This window comes from Mobula birostris, chromosome 11 (genome assembly GCF_030028105.1).
Source record: "Mobula birostris isolate sMobBir1 chromosome 11, sMobBir1.hap1, whole genome shotgun sequence".
In the NCBI taxonomy this organism is placed as follows: domain Eukaryota; kingdom Metazoa; phylum Chordata; class Chondrichthyes; order Myliobatiformes; family Myliobatidae; genus Mobula; species Mobula birostris.
Window position 1 is genome coordinate 103,072,215 of NC_092380.1, and position 15,419 is coordinate 103,087,633.

General features: G+C 41.1%; 1 protein-coding gene across 3 annotated transcripts in view; it reads left to right on the forward strand.

The window, feature by feature from the left end:
• LOC140205281 (liprin-alpha-1-like) overlaps window positions 1-15,419 on the forward strand; it is a 161,388-nt gene that overhangs the window by 76,003 nt on the left and 69,966 nt on the right. For all 3 annotated transcript variants that reach the window (XM_072272774.1, XM_072272776.1, XM_072272775.1), the window contains exons 2-3: window positions 11,378-11,479; window positions 13,345-13,509. In XM_072272774.1, the coding sequence (XP_072128875.1) occupies window positions 11,378-11,479; window positions 13,345-13,509 (267 nt within the window). The remainder of the gene's footprint in view (window positions 1-11,377; window positions 11,480-13,344; window positions 13,510-15,419) is intronic.

Consider the following 15,419-nt stretch of genomic DNA (forward strand, 5'->3'; position numbering starts at 1 on the left):
CTTGCAGAAAGGCTTTGTTGCTTGCTGAATTCCATGGACTCTCAGTTTTGCTATGACTCAAGTTTAACCACTTTAAATCACTCCATGAACATCTTCCATCCTATCTCTCTAACTTTTTGCATAGACATAGGAGCAGAATTAGGCCACTCGGCTTATCAATCACGACTGATCCTTCCCTCCCCCCCAACCCCCTTCCCTGCCCTTCTCCCTCGTCATTCTAAATTCCAGCAAGTACAGTACAGACCCAGAGCCATCAAATGTTCCTCGTATGATAACCCTTTCATTCCCAAAATCATCCTTGTGAACTGCCTCTGGGCACTCTCCAATGTCAGCACATCTTTTCTTGGATGAGGAGCCTAGAACTGCTCACAATACTCGAGGTGAGGCCTCACCAGTGCCTTATAAAGCCTCAGCATCATATCCCTGCACTTGTATTCAAGACCTCTTGAAATAAATGCTAACGTTGCATTTGCCTTCCTGACCACTAACTCAACCTCTGTTAATTTTTAGGGTGCACAGGGACTCCCAAGTCCCTTTGCATCTCATATTTTTGGATTTTATCCCTGTTTAGAAAATAGTCTGCACATTTATTTCTTCTACCAAAGTGCATAACAATGCATTTTCCAACATTGTATTTCATTTGCCACTTTCTTGCCCATTATCCTAATTAAGTCAGCCTACCTGTTTTCTCAACTTTTCTCGTCTCAACAACTCTCGGCTCCTCTGATATTAAATTCCTGCTGATCGCTTAGATGCCCAAATCAAAACATTCCCCATTATGTTTTCACATTTGCCATTTCCCTTCAAGATGTTGCTTGGGTGGCTTTGATCACATGTCCTTGTGTGTCTGTCAGATTTTGTTTACTAATGCTCCTGTGAAATGCTGTGATCATTTGCTGAAGATGCATTATAAGTATTTGGTGTAAAGTCAAATAGCCACTGATGAGTAGTTGATCCTTGTTCTTCTATGTCTTGACTCCCTCCAGTGCATTGTTAAGGAAATGGGTTCAGACAATTGGTAGGAAGGCCAGCTGCCAACCTCCCATCTGTTGATTCAAACAGGTAGAATTTTGTAGCAAATGGCCTTTTGTCATCTAAAATATTGTGCTTGTAATAATGAAGCAAAAGTTTTTAATGTTACAGACCACTTAATTATTGCTGCCCTGCCCTTGGCATCCACCTATCTTTCTGGAAAAAAGACTAATCTCTGCAATTTTTTCCCTTTTGTCCCTTTACCCTTTTCCGACTTTTTTTTTCCAAAGGCATCTTCCCGATGCTATTGGATGTTTTTGCTTTGCATCTTTGAAATGTGTATTGCTATCAGCACGAAATATTATCTGGATTATAAAGTTGTTGTCTGCATTAAGCCCCTGCTGTTCAAGTGTATGCTTATTCAAATTACCATGTGAGAAGCCGGTTAATTATTATTTCAAGTCTGTTAATTAAAGGTGGTGGACTTGCTTAAGATAAGGTTGACACTATGAACAATTGAATATTTATCCCCCTCAAACGGGTCTATTTATAGTTATACAAGTTGAGCACCCCTTGCTGAAATTCCAAAAACCTGTGAAATCCATCTATACTGAGTCATAGAGGTCATAGAGCTAGCTGCACAGCAGAGTGTAGCCATACCAACCACCAGTATTCATTTGTCCCAATCCTGTTTGCTAATATTTGATCCGTAGCCTTCTGTGTCTTGGTGATTGAAGTGCTTGTCTAGAGGTTACTTAAATGTTGAGGATACCTGGCCCCCATGATGTACCAGAATTGTGTTCCAGATTTCAGCTAGTCTCTGACTGAAATAGTTCTTCCTCAGATCACCAGTAAATCTTGTATTACTTATCCTAAACTTATGGCCTCCAATTTTAGACATATCTATTAAGGGGTAAAAGTTCCCACTAACTGCCATATATGCCTGCTCATAATCGAGTTCCATTGTGGGAGGGGGTCTTTTCTGTAGCTGTCTTTGCTCCAATGAAAATAAGCCCCATCTACACAGAATTTTCAGATAACTAAAGCTCTTCATCACAGGCAACATCCTGTGGAATTTCCTCTGCACCCAGGAAATTATGGATATTTGACAGTACAACAATAAAATTTGATGCCTGGGAGGAGATGTGTGGGGAAAGTAGCTTCCCAAAGTTATTTAGGGTTTGGAACAGGAAATAATTTGTATCTTGTTTGCCTATCTGCATGTTCAGTGAGGAGAAAACTAATTTGCGTTTAATAATGCTGTGTTTCTTCCGTTGTAAGATAACAAAAATCAATTGTTTACTACACAATGGAATATTAAGATGGTGGATACAGCTAGAAACTTGTTTTACCCAATATGTATTTAAATTAACTTTTAAATGTACCCATTAAGTAAGATTTGCTTTATTTTTTTTAAAGAAGTGAAGGTGAGGACAGTTCATTGTTCACAGGTTATTATAAAACTAAAAAGAGTAAATTGACACTAAGCTTTCCTATTTGATTGTCATTGTCAAGTATGAATATTCAAAAATAATTGGATTATTTCTGTCCTGAGCAGAAAGGTCAGGAAACGACTTTCAAAGATGTTAACACCAATTCAGGTGAAAGTAGCGTGTGACTGGAGGCTTTTGAATACGCCTCTTGGAACTTTTTGGGTTTGCTTTACTTTTTGCATTTTTTTTTGTTGAAGTTAGAAATCTTTGCAGTATATATTGTTCTTTAAGCCAAGTGATCTTTGCATAGTTTTTAAAATACTTTCCTCTTTAAAATTTAGATCAAATTCTTTTTCTTGACTGTAAGCTACTGCCTCCTGTCCCATGATCCTCTCATCTCCCTTTTGCCAATCTCCCTGGGCCTCCTGTCCCATGATCCTCTCATATCCCTTTTGCCAATCACCTGTCCAGCTCTTGGCTCCATCCCTCCCCCTCCTGTCTTCTCCTATCATTTTGGATCTCCCCCTCCCCCTCCCACTTTCAAATCTCTTACTAACTCTTCTTTCAGTTAGTCCTGACGAAGGGTCTTGGCCCGAAACGTCGACTGTGCCTCTCCCTAGAGATGCTGCCTGGCCTGCTGCGTTCACCAGCAACTTTGAGTGTTGTATTACTGCATCTATTGTCCCTTAGTATTTATTTTCATATTGTATGAAGTAAAGTGTTACAGTAAGATAATGTTAACTTTCAAAGGCATCACTGCTGACATTTTACATTTACCATGAATCCTGAGTAGGACTGAGTGGTGGCACAAATCTTCACATGCAGGTTTTTGCAGGTTTATTGTCTTTAATGAGCTTTGCTTGCGGTACTTCATTTAAAAAAAATTACTGGTTCCCAGAGGATTATGGTCACCCAACACTTCGCCAACAAAGATATCTGTTTCTATTTTACTCATTTTGGCTCATCTCCCTCTATTCCTTTCCTATCCAGTACCTGCCTTAATACTTAAATGCTATGGTTATACCTGCCTCTATCACCTCCCCTGGTAGCTTGTTCCATATACCCATCAGCATGAGAGTGTGTGTCTGCAACTGCACACACTATTCCATTGTCCTGCATAGCTGCGACATGTCAACCCTTGCACGCAATGCTTCTGCCTATGAAGGCAAGTAAACCAAGTGCCGTCGTCCACCTGTGTTGCCAGTTTTGCAGAACCTCTCCCTCTAGGGTTGTTAGAGAACTAATGTCCCTCTGTATATTAATGCTTCCAAAGTTTCCTGCTGTTTCCTGTATGTCTGACCAGTACTATCTGACTCAAAATGCATTACCTCACACTTGTATGAATTTAATAACATTTTGCCACTTCATCGCCCCACTTTCCAGCTGATCAAAGTCCTTCTGTATCCTTGGGCAACTATCCTTGCTATCTGCAATTCCAGCAATCGACCAACTTCCTTATCAGACCACAGGATTTCTCATCCATTATCACTTACATATAAACAACAAAGAGCCCAACACAGAGCCCTGCAGTACACCCCTGGTTACAGACTTCCAGTCAGAAAAATAGCCTTCTACAACTTTCCTGTGCCTCTTATCACCAAGGATACATTTATTTTTAATTCCTGGTGGGAAAACTCAAAGTAATTTAAAAATTGTGATGTGACTTGCTTTCTGTAAACAAGATTCATTGGTTTGAAGTTCCAGCCATTGAACCTTTCTGAGTGTTCTTAGAGAATTGTAAACTGGAAAAATGTGTGGATGATGAGCTCTTATTTTGACTAATCTGCCTGATGCAAATAAAATGAAATGCACCAATTCACTGGAGATTTAAAAGTTGAACATCTTTTGTTTAACATTTCTCGCCTATGATTTACGGTTGAAGTACCACATCAGTAATATTTAAGAAAAATATTTTTCCCACAAATCTAAGGCTACCAACACTACCTGAGTAGAAGCAGGAGTACAATGTATTTTACCTGATTTAGCTTCAGATTTTATGAAATAAAAAAAAAATTATTTTTCATGGAATACCGCAAAGGGTTCTATGCAGCAGACAAACAAGACAGGGGAGAGAGGACAGCCTCTCTCCCCTGTCTTGTTTGTCTGCTGCATAGAACCCTTTGCGGAAGCCATCAGGAGGGATGAGGGCATAAGAGGGGTGACGCTGCCAGGCAGTGGAGGGACCCAAGTGAAAACCTCCCTGTACATGGACGACGTCACCGTCTTCTGCTCTGATCCGAGGTCAGTTTGCAGGTTGATTGGCACCTGCGAACAGTTCGAGCTAGCGTCGGGGGCCAGGGTCAACCGCACGAAGAACGAAGCCATGCTCTTCGGCAACTGGCCCGACCGATCCAGCGTCCCCTTCATCATCAGGTCTGACCACGTGAAGGTGTTGGGGATCTGGTTCGGAGGGGCTGAGGCGTGCAACAGGAACTGGCAGGAGCGGACTGCCAAGGTGAAACAGAAACTGGGACTGTGGGGAGGGCGCTCCCTGTCGATAACGAGCAAGAACCTGGTCATCAGGTGTGAGGTGCTCTCAGGGCTGCTGTACTTGGCGCAGGTCTGGCCCGTCCCCCGCTCCTACAGCTCGGAAATCACCCGGGCTGTCTTCAGATTCGTCTGGGGACCCAAGATGGAGCGGGTGAGACGGACCATCATGCACAAGTCCCTGGACAACGGGGGCAAGAACGTCCCCAATGTCGCCCTCAACCTGATGGCCAGCTTCGTATGTGGCTGCATCAGGTTGTGTGTAGAGCCCAGGTATGTGGGCACCAAGTACCACTATGTGCCCAGGTTCTACTTGTCGCCCTGGCTACGAAGGATGGGTCTGGCCCCACTCCCGCGCAACTCCCCAGTCAGTTGGTCGTTGCCGGCATACCTGTCCTACGTAGCAAAGTTCTTCCAGGAGAATGCCTTTGACCACAGGGCCATCAGGCAGTGGTCGGCACGAAGTGTCCTGCAGGCACTGCAGGAGAAGGACGTGATGGACACAGTGGGGTGGTTCCCTGAGCAGACTGTCCAGTTCATCTGGCAAAATGCCTCATCGCCAGATCTCACCAACAGGCACCAAGACCTCGCCTGGCTGGCGGTGAGAGGGGCCCTCCCAGTCAGAGCCCTCCTGTACGCCCGGAATGTCGTCTCCGCACCCCACTGCCCACGGGAGGACTGCAGTGAGGAGGAGTCTGTGACCCACCTCTTTGCACACTGCCAGTTCGCAAAGAGGGTGTGGAGGAGGATGGACGGGCTAGTGTCACGTTTTATCCCCAGCAGCTGCGTAACAGAACACTCTCTGATCTACGGGCTGTTCCCGGGGAAGCACACGGAGACCAACATCCGGTGCTGCTGGCAGATCATCAACTCGGTGAAAGACGCTCTTTGGTCGGCCCGAAACTTGATGATCTACCAGTACATGGAGATGTCCGTGGGAGAATGCTGCCGACTGGCACATTCTCGGCTGCAGGAGTACATGCTGAGGGACGCACTGAAACTTGGTGCAACCACCGCAAGGGCCCGGTGGGGAAGGACCACAGTATAGGTTTCTCCACCCGTGGGAGTGGGAGTGGTCGGTGGACGGGGAGTATACCCCTCAACAATGATATGCTAAGCTGAAGTACTGGAGTGCCACGTGGGTGGCTATTAATATGGATATTTACTGAGTATAATGGAAACGTATGTAAAGGATGAAAAGTTATTGAATGGTTTATTGTATATATTTATTTTTGAATAAAGTATATTTTGAAATTTAAAAAAAAATATTTTTCATGGAATAAAGTCTTTTCTTTACAGTAGGATTTTTCTCCTTGGTATTGAGATGTTGCATAAATCTGTGAATGGTGACATGGGCACATTTGTAAATGCTGTTTATGAAGAACTGAGGCAAATACTTTTAAATCACATTAAAATTGTAATGTGGTTAATATCTGACTCTTAGTGTACTGTAGCATTTTTGTTGTCATCAAGACAAAAATGTTAACAGTTCAAAAGTGGTTATTATTGATATGCAAAAGTTTGATAGTAGCTTCCCCTGTAGTGGACATCTTTTACATCTAAGTAAATTGTTGCTTGATGTATACAGGTAAGTCCGATATACTATATACTGAAGAGGAAATGATCAATAATTGCGTGCATATACATCTCTAGCCATAGTGCGCCTAATGACTCAAAGACTGTGTCCTCCTTCAAACTTAACACTTGTTACACATTGTTAAAATAAGCAATTTGATTTGCCCCCATAGTTGAGAGAATCTCACCTCATAGCCTAAGACTCTTCTTCACATTGTTAACAACTTCACCAGTTTCTGTGTCATCTGCCAGCTTATTGATCATGAATTGTATGCCCACATTTTCCAAACCCTAAAACCTGTAAACCTTTCTTTCTAAACCTTAAACAGTACCTCAAATGTACCAATAACTGGAGCAAAAACTGAAAAGCCAATTTAAAAACCGATAACAATGAATGCTAGAAATAATCAGATTATTCAGTGTCTGTGTATGGAGAAACAGAGCCAATATTTCTGTTCAATCTTTTGTCAGAATTGGAAAATGTGGAAAAACAAGAATAAATTGTTACCATCCCAAGGTAGAATGGCAAAAGGATGGAGAACATATGAAATACCTGGAATATAGTGCAGATATTTTAAGGCATTGAGTATATGAAATAGATTCAGATACAAAAGTTCCTCCCCCACACCCATACAATCATCCACACAGTCCCACAAGATTAAGTATTGAGGAGTAGTAGATACTTCTGCGTGAATGCTTTTAACACAGCACAGTGTTGAGAGTTCGTTCTGGACCCAATGATAGGGAAGTCCTGGGTAACCAGATGCCAGGCTCTTCTGCACAAGCTTAATCTGAACTAGCACATGCCTCTGACTGGTTTGAGGATTAAATCCTTTTGTCTGTTCGTAGCGCAGTTGTTGTACAGATGGATGGTTTTACCCAGATCCAAAAATGGGTATACCCAGAGTATCACTTTGCATTGCAGTGAATTTGTATTGCTCTGTGACAGATATGTTGAATGGAAGGCAAGTTGTGGGATGTTGTTTATGGGGACATTTTGTGAAACACCTGTGTTCTACCAGGTGAATAATTTATTGGTATTCCATTAAATATTAATTCAGCCTGTAAGTGGATATGCAGTATTATGTACAGTGGTTTTTTTCTTTAGAACATTGTAGATAACGCTGTAAATTTCTTGTTAATGTGGATTTTGCTTTAAGGTAGTACAGAAGCAGTTTACTACAGATGCTGAAAATGAAAAATGCTTGAGCTGTCTGTAATTCTGAATGCTGAAGTAATATTCAAGTTTATTTTCTGGCATGAAAGTATCTCCACATAGTTCTTGCATATCTTCAGCCCTTTCCACATGATGCTGAATTATCCAGATGTATGGCATTAAGCTGGAACCCAATGATCTACACAGGCCTACTGTATCATTTAGAATTGTGAATTCCATTTCTTTACTGGAGGCACTGAAACTCTGGCTTTTGTACATTTTGACCTGCTTAGTTTGTGAGATTGAGTGTCTCCAGAAGAATAGCTCATTCCTACTGTCTAACGTGTCTCCCAGCTAACCAATCAATAATAGAGCGATTGATTGGCAAGATGGGGATACATCCCTACCAAAGGAGGTGTTAGGCACTTACCTCTGCAAGCCTGTGAATCCTCCTTGGGCAAGGTGTAGCACCTATGTAACCTTTAACCCCCTCACTTCCCCCCCCACCCCCAGATGAAGATCATGTGAAGCCTTGGGATTGGATGGTGATATGAGCAGCGGGTGCACAAGTCCTGGTTATATGACCTTTGACGGTCTCTCAGACGGTCTCTGACATGAGAAGGTCTGCAGATGCTGGAAATCTAAAGCAACACACAAATTGCTGGAGAAACAGCAAGTCAGGCAGCATCTATGAAAGAATAAACAGTTGATGTTTGTGTGGCGACCCTTCTTCAGAACTGGGAAGGAAGGGGAAGATCCCTAAATTAAAAGGTTGGGGAGGGGAAAGAGGCTAGCTGGAAGGTGAAAGGTGAAGCCAGGTGGCTGGGAAAGGTCAAGGGGTGGAGAAGAAAGAATTTGATAAAGGATAATGGACAATTGGAGAAAGGGGATGAAGAGGGGACCCAGAGTGAAGTTGTAGGCAGGTGAGAAGTGAAAGGTCAGATTGGAGAATGGTGGGGGGGTGCAGAATTTGTTCACTGAAAGGAGAAGTCAATGTGCATTCATCAGTATTGCTCTTCTATCCTGACTGTGGCCTCATCTTGGCGCAAGAGGAGGCCGAGGATTGACGTGTCGGAAAGGTATCAGAATTACAATGTTTGGCCACCGGGAAGTCTCACTTGTGTCAGATGGTATAGTAAATCCTCCACTTTATGACGGATCTCACCAATGTAGGGGAGGCCACATCGGGAGCACCGAACACAATAGACTATCCCAATGGATCCACTAGTGAAGAGTTGTCTCACCTGGAAGGACTGTTTGGGGCCTTGAATGGAGGTGGAGTTGGTGTATGGGCAGGTGTTGGACTTGGGCCACTTGTAGGGATAAGTGCCTGGAGGGAGATTATTTGGGAAAGACAAATGGGCAAGGAATTGCGAAGGAAGGGATCCCTGCGGAAAGCAGAGTTGGGGGAGGTAAAGATACATTTCATGGTAGGATCCTTTTGGAGATGGCGGAGGATAATGTGTTGGATGCGGAGGCTGATGGGGTGGTAGGCAAGGACAGCAGCAGAAGATGGGGTGAATGTGGATGTTCAGAAAATGGTGGAGTTGCAGGTGAGGGTAGCATTAATAGCAGAGGGAGGGAATCCCTGTCCTTTAATGAAGGAGGACATATTTGAATCCTGGAATGGAAAGCTGCATCCTGGGAGCAGAAGTGGAAGAGGCCAAGAAACTGAGGAAAATGAAATAGCATTTTTAGAGGAGATAGGGTCGGAAGAGGTATAGTTGAGATGACCATGGGAATCAGTAGGTTTATAAAAAGTGTCTGGTTTGGAGAAAGGGGAGGAGTTGAGAATCTCTGAAAACTCTTGTAAAGACACTGTAAAAGAGAAGGCAATGACAAGCCACTTCTGTAGAAAAATATGCCAAGAACAATCATGTTCATGGACAGACAATGATCGTGTATGTCCTATGTCACAACACAATACAAACAAATGAATAAGTTAATGTCATTTGTAGGGTTAAAATGCTAACTGAGAATTTTTTTTCTTGATTCCTGAAAGTACATGATATCATTAAAAAGCTGAGAGTTCTGGATGCAGGAATGGTGATGGAATTTTACTGTAATATTGAAGCCTACATTGTAGACCAAGTCATTTCTCTCGCAAGCTGCTGTAGTACAGTGGAATTCACCTGACATTATAGGAAAAGCAGTCTTGATATATAATCTTGACAGAAACTAGAACAACTTCAATCTTTCTAGTTATTGCCCAGTCAGTCTTCTGTCAATCTTTAGAAAACTGATGAAGGTGTTGTCAACAGTGCTATCAGGTGGCACTTAACTTGCCAATAACCTAGTCACCAATATCCAGATTGTCTGACACCCTCAATATTCATTCCTTTTGTACAGTGACTGACTTCTCACCTGTGTTCACCCAATCACGCTTCTCAAAGTGTGGAGTGTAACTATACCAGGACTCTGCAGTATCCATCCCCATTGCCAAAGCTAGGTCACTTTAATCTCTTTGAATTGCAGTGTATGTAGATTTAGGGGTCAAACTACAAGTCATTGATTCATTTACTGAAGGGTGTTATAGAATGGGCCATGCTCTAAACATCCAGAAACAAGTAGGCTCTGCCAGTGTGGGTCCCCAGGGACCATGAGGAGACTTTGAAAATGTGAACTGCTTGCCAAAAATTGGTGATGAAATTGACTGTTGCCTTCAGTACATCAGCACAAGGCTGTCTCGGGACAAGAGTTTGTAGATGGTCGTACCCAACCCAATTCACATATTTGGCAGTACTGAACCGAGGGAATCTGTATGCTTCCAAAACATGCATTTCCTATCATGCTATCATTTACAAAATATCTGGATAGGTAAATGGAAGAGCAGGGCTTAGAGGGATAGGACCAAGGAACAGGAAATTGGGAATAGCTGGGTTGGCATGGATCTGTGCTGTATAATGCTATTACTCTGACTACCTGCGTAATGTATTTTTGTTTTGTTTTCTTGATGCTTAAGGCATTCTACTTTTAACTTGCAAGCCTGGCTGCCATTATAGACACATCAGGATATTTAAAATGCATTGGCCCTAAAATTAAATTTAATGAATAGCAGAGGTGAGTTTTGCTTGCTGTCTTAAGCAATTCTCAGTAATATTCATTATGTAGACTTGGAGACCTTTGCTTTTTGGTCTCACTACCTTTCTCACTATAATTAGAGCTGAAATAATATGAGGGTGTGATTAATTTATTCCAGTGTAGCTGTGCTAAAGGATACTTGATTCGTTCGTGATGCTGCATTTATAAGTTGTATCTTGTCTATATCAGTGAACATTTGAGGTTTGAATTGTCTGTCATAATGTAGTCCAAAATTTAGACCCTTCATTGAGGGATGACTGACACCCAGCACCTTCACTTTAGTAATGTAGGAAATTTTGGCGTGAGGACAGAATGAAAGTATTTAAATAAATCCTTTCAGATTTGTGAAGCTCCCTTCATGTATGGAGACATCAGTTCTTTACCATTCAATACTTGTCTATTGATTACAGCTGAATCGCTCTTGCATTTGATCTTCCTTTTCTAGCTACCAGGATTAGTCATTCTGTGCCATGAGTATCAAAGAAATAAAATAATGATCTTGCATTTCTGGTAAATAGATATAGGTTGCAACTAGAGCACTAAAGTAGAAAGTAAAAATGCCTCTATTGTACTGTGAATTTCTGGGTTTGGAAAGAGGTTAAAATATTTGATTTAAGTACTATTTAAGAAGTAAAATGTCCAGAATTTAAAATAGTTGCTGTTTTTTTTACAGGAGTTTGCAGCACTTACAAAAGAATTAAATGTATGCAGAGAGCATTTGCTGGAAAGGGAAGAAGAAATTTCAGAACTGAAAGCAGAACGAAATAACACCCGGGTAAGAGTTCAGAATGAACAATTTTTCATTTAATTTGACTTGACTTACAACAAGACTTGAAGTTGCTAGTGGAGCTGTGAATTAGAAGCCTGTAAATATAATAAATTCTTGGTTATCTCTTTTTAAAGTAACAAAGAAACGTGTGTTTATAACTTGGTGGGCTCCTGATTTCTACATCTCATTGAATCAGGTTTAATATTGTTGCCAAATGTCATAAAATTTGTTTCAGTACAATAAACAATTTTTAAAAAATTATAAATTGTAGTAAGTATAAATGTATGCAAAAAGAGGGAAAAAGTAGTGAGGTAGTGAACATGGGTTACAAGCAAAATTACAAAATGCTGTACTCAGCAGATTGGACAACATCTGTGGAGGGAAACAGAGCCAGGTTTTCAGGAGGATTACTGAATGCTGAATGTCAATTTGTTGGTTAGCCATAATTTTTATTTTGCCACTCTTCATCAATCAAACATGCTGTTTAATCTGGAAGTTTAGATTAAGTGGTGTAAAGTGTGTTGACATTTGGACTTTGAATGTTGAAGTTGCAAGAAAAGCTCAAAACAAAGTAATTTCAAGTTTAAACACATTTTTATTGATAGAATTGTGCTGTTGTTACTTTTTAAGACTCGAACTACAGATTCCTAAATGGCGTCCTGCAGTGCTTCCTGTTATATCAAATTATTGTCAATAATTTAACAGTGGAGCTTTCAGTATTCCTTTCTTGTTATTAGCAAACACTCCAGGAAGGAGAATCTGATGACCACAACTGAGTGGTTAAGTGTGTTGTTCAGATCAGGAAACAGTAAGGTATTGTTTCTGGTTCATGCTGAGTCTGCTGATCTGAGCAGGTGCCGAACTCAGGGCCATTAAATCTGACTGCCTGGTAATCAAGCCCTAAGAGTTAATATTCTTCCTGATCAGGTGAATTATACTGCAGCATGTAAGTTATTGGATTCTCCTTTTTCCTGACACACCCTCATAACCATGAGCTAGCACTTGGGAAGCTACTGACATATGTTGTGCTGTTTTTGGCATAGGTGTGGAATTTGGGCTTACTAGGTTTCAGTTACTGAGTTTTAGAGTACCGTGAACTGTATCGCCCCCATATCCAAGAAAGGATGTGCTGGCATTGGAAAAGGGGCAGAGAAAGTTTATCAGAATCATCCCAGGGATGAAAGGGTTAACATTTTGAGGACCATTTATTGGTTCTGGTCCTGCAGTATCTGGTTTAGAAGGAGCAGGAGGACATCTCATTGAAACCAGCTGAATATTGGAAAACTGGACTACGGAAAGGATGTTTCTAGTAGTGGGAGAGTCTAGGACCACAGGGCACAGCCTCAGAATAAAAGAACTGAGATGAAGTATTTTTTTAGGCAGGTGATAATGAAACTGTGGAATTAATTGCCACAATTGGCTGTGGAGTGCAAGTTGCTGGGTATATATAAAGTGGAATTTGATATGTTCTTGATCACTGACTGTGTCAAAGGTTACGAGAAGAAGACAGGAGAATGAGGTTGAAAGGGAGAAATAAGTGAGCCATGATTGAATGGCGAAGCAGCCTCGATGGACCCATGTTTTATGGTTTTATGACTTCAGTTTTTTTACTGTTGCCAACAAGGAATCCTCGATAAAGTGTCCTGTGTATGTATATTAAAATGTTCACTTTCAGTCTATTTACTTTCAATATCCATTGAGGTCTGGAGAATTTGGTCTATAAAATGAAACCATAATTGCAATAATACCAGTTTTAATAATTCATTGAGACAATTGAATTATTCTGTGACTACATTGCACCCTACAGTACTCTGACATATTTTGAAAATGTTTAAATATAGCACTTATTGAATTTTTATTTTATTTTGCAGCTCCTTTTAGAACACCTTGAATGTCTTGTTTCCAGGCACGAGCGGTCACTCAGAATGACTGTAGTGAAGAGACAAGCTCAATCTCCAGCAGGTGTATCTAGTGAAGTAGAAGTTCTTAAAGCACTCAAATCATTATTTGAACACCACAAAGCTTTAGATGAAAAGGTATTGTGTTTCTCCATATCAAGTTATCCCAGTCATTAAATTTCACAATGGTTTGCTTTCCCTGATGTCTCAGATTACGATAATCAAAGATGATACTACGATAATATCTGATTCACTACAGTTAACCTAAAAATAATAAGTTTCTAGCCGGTTTAAATCTTCAGTTAAGTATTTTAAAATTTCAAAGTCAGAAGTACATTTATTATCGAAGTATGTATGCTGTATACAACCTTGAGATTCGTTTTGTAGGCAGCCACACAAGAAAAGAAACACAGTGGCATCCATTTGTAAAATAATTCCACACAACTAGGACTGTCAAACACCCAATGTATGAAAAAAAGAACAAATCGTGCAAACAGTGTGAAATTAAGCAAATAACACAGAGACCATTAACTGCAGAGTCCCCAAAAGTTAGTCCAGAGCCAGTTCAGCACTAAGGCAAGTGCTGGTGGTTGCAGGCCACAGCTGCAGAGTCAGTTCAGCACTGAAGCACATAAACCTTGCGGAGTAGTGAGCTAAATACCATTTCATCCTTTGCTCTCGCCCTTGATGCCTTGATCAAATTGCACAAATAGTTTACCAAAAAAATCCACATGGAGCATGACCTGCAGAGTTCCTAAAAGTGAGTCTTCAGCTGTGGGCTCTGTTCACCACTGAGGCAAGTGAAGACTGTCCAGGAGCCAGTTGGCTGCAGGGCAACAACTGCTCTCAAACCTGGAAACGTGAGACCCAAGACCTCCTGCCCAACGGTCGTAGTGAGAAAAGAGGGACCGGTCAAACACAGGCAGAAGCTGCAGAACACCTGTTTATGTTCTGCCCTCGTCCTCAATGATTGTAATCTTGCTTGATGTTTTAATCAGTGTGGAGTAATGGAGCCGGCCACAGGCTTGTCTTCTGTCATCAGTTCTCAATGCAAGTGTACACACCCAGCGATGGCCTCCCTGGCAGGACCTGCACTCTTGAATCTAGTTCACTGTATCTCCAGGAGATCACAAAACCACCAGATAATTTAGTTGTTTCAAAAGAACATCCTTAAAAGGGAAATTACAGGCTGCAGACTGCAGCAATCACAGTTCAGAAGTGAGCATCCACTAGAGCATCTCGTATTTTGTAAGCTGTCCGGAAAAATGTCGTTGTTGATTTCTGGCACCATCTTGCTAATTTTGGTGTTTTGGTAGAATAGCTAATCTTTCGAGGTATCCTGTCAGTTTGCTGAAGGTTTGAATGGAGGCTGAGTAAAGAGGAAGGCATTTATATATATAAAAGGTATACTTCATTGCTTAACAGAAAGTACATGTTTTTGAAAGCAGCTGTTTTGTGGGGAAAAAAAACTGGGAAAAATAATGAAAAGCTCGATCCATGTCTCCTTCCTGATGATCAACATTTTTTGTTTGCTCCCATTTAACAAATCTGAAAAATTAACAATAAAAAAAGTAGCTTCAACTAATTTTGCATGCCACATTTGGACACACTTTTTGCCACTTATGCATCTGATGCAGCAGTCTCTTTACTAAATCTATCCATTCCTTTGCATTTTTTCTCTTCATTCCCAGCTTAAAGCTCAGATATGTGGCTAAGCTCCTGAGTAGTTAAACTAATATACTGTACCTCTAGCTAATACCCATTTTTGCTCACCTGTCCTTGACTTTTTAACAATATTGCTAAAATCAAAAGTTCAGTTAATAGTGATTACATAATTGCGGTGTTAAAGTGGTAATTGTGTAGTACATGTACTTGTATGTTTTTTTTTTATATTTGCTTCTGCCCTGCTCCCTTCACTTTTCCAAACTTAAACTTGGGAAAGTATAGATTGTGAACTTGAAAGTCATGAATGCTAACTTTAGTTCTATTACAAAATAGACTTTGAATTAAATGAACCTCCTTTATGGTATCCGAGCAACCATTTATGG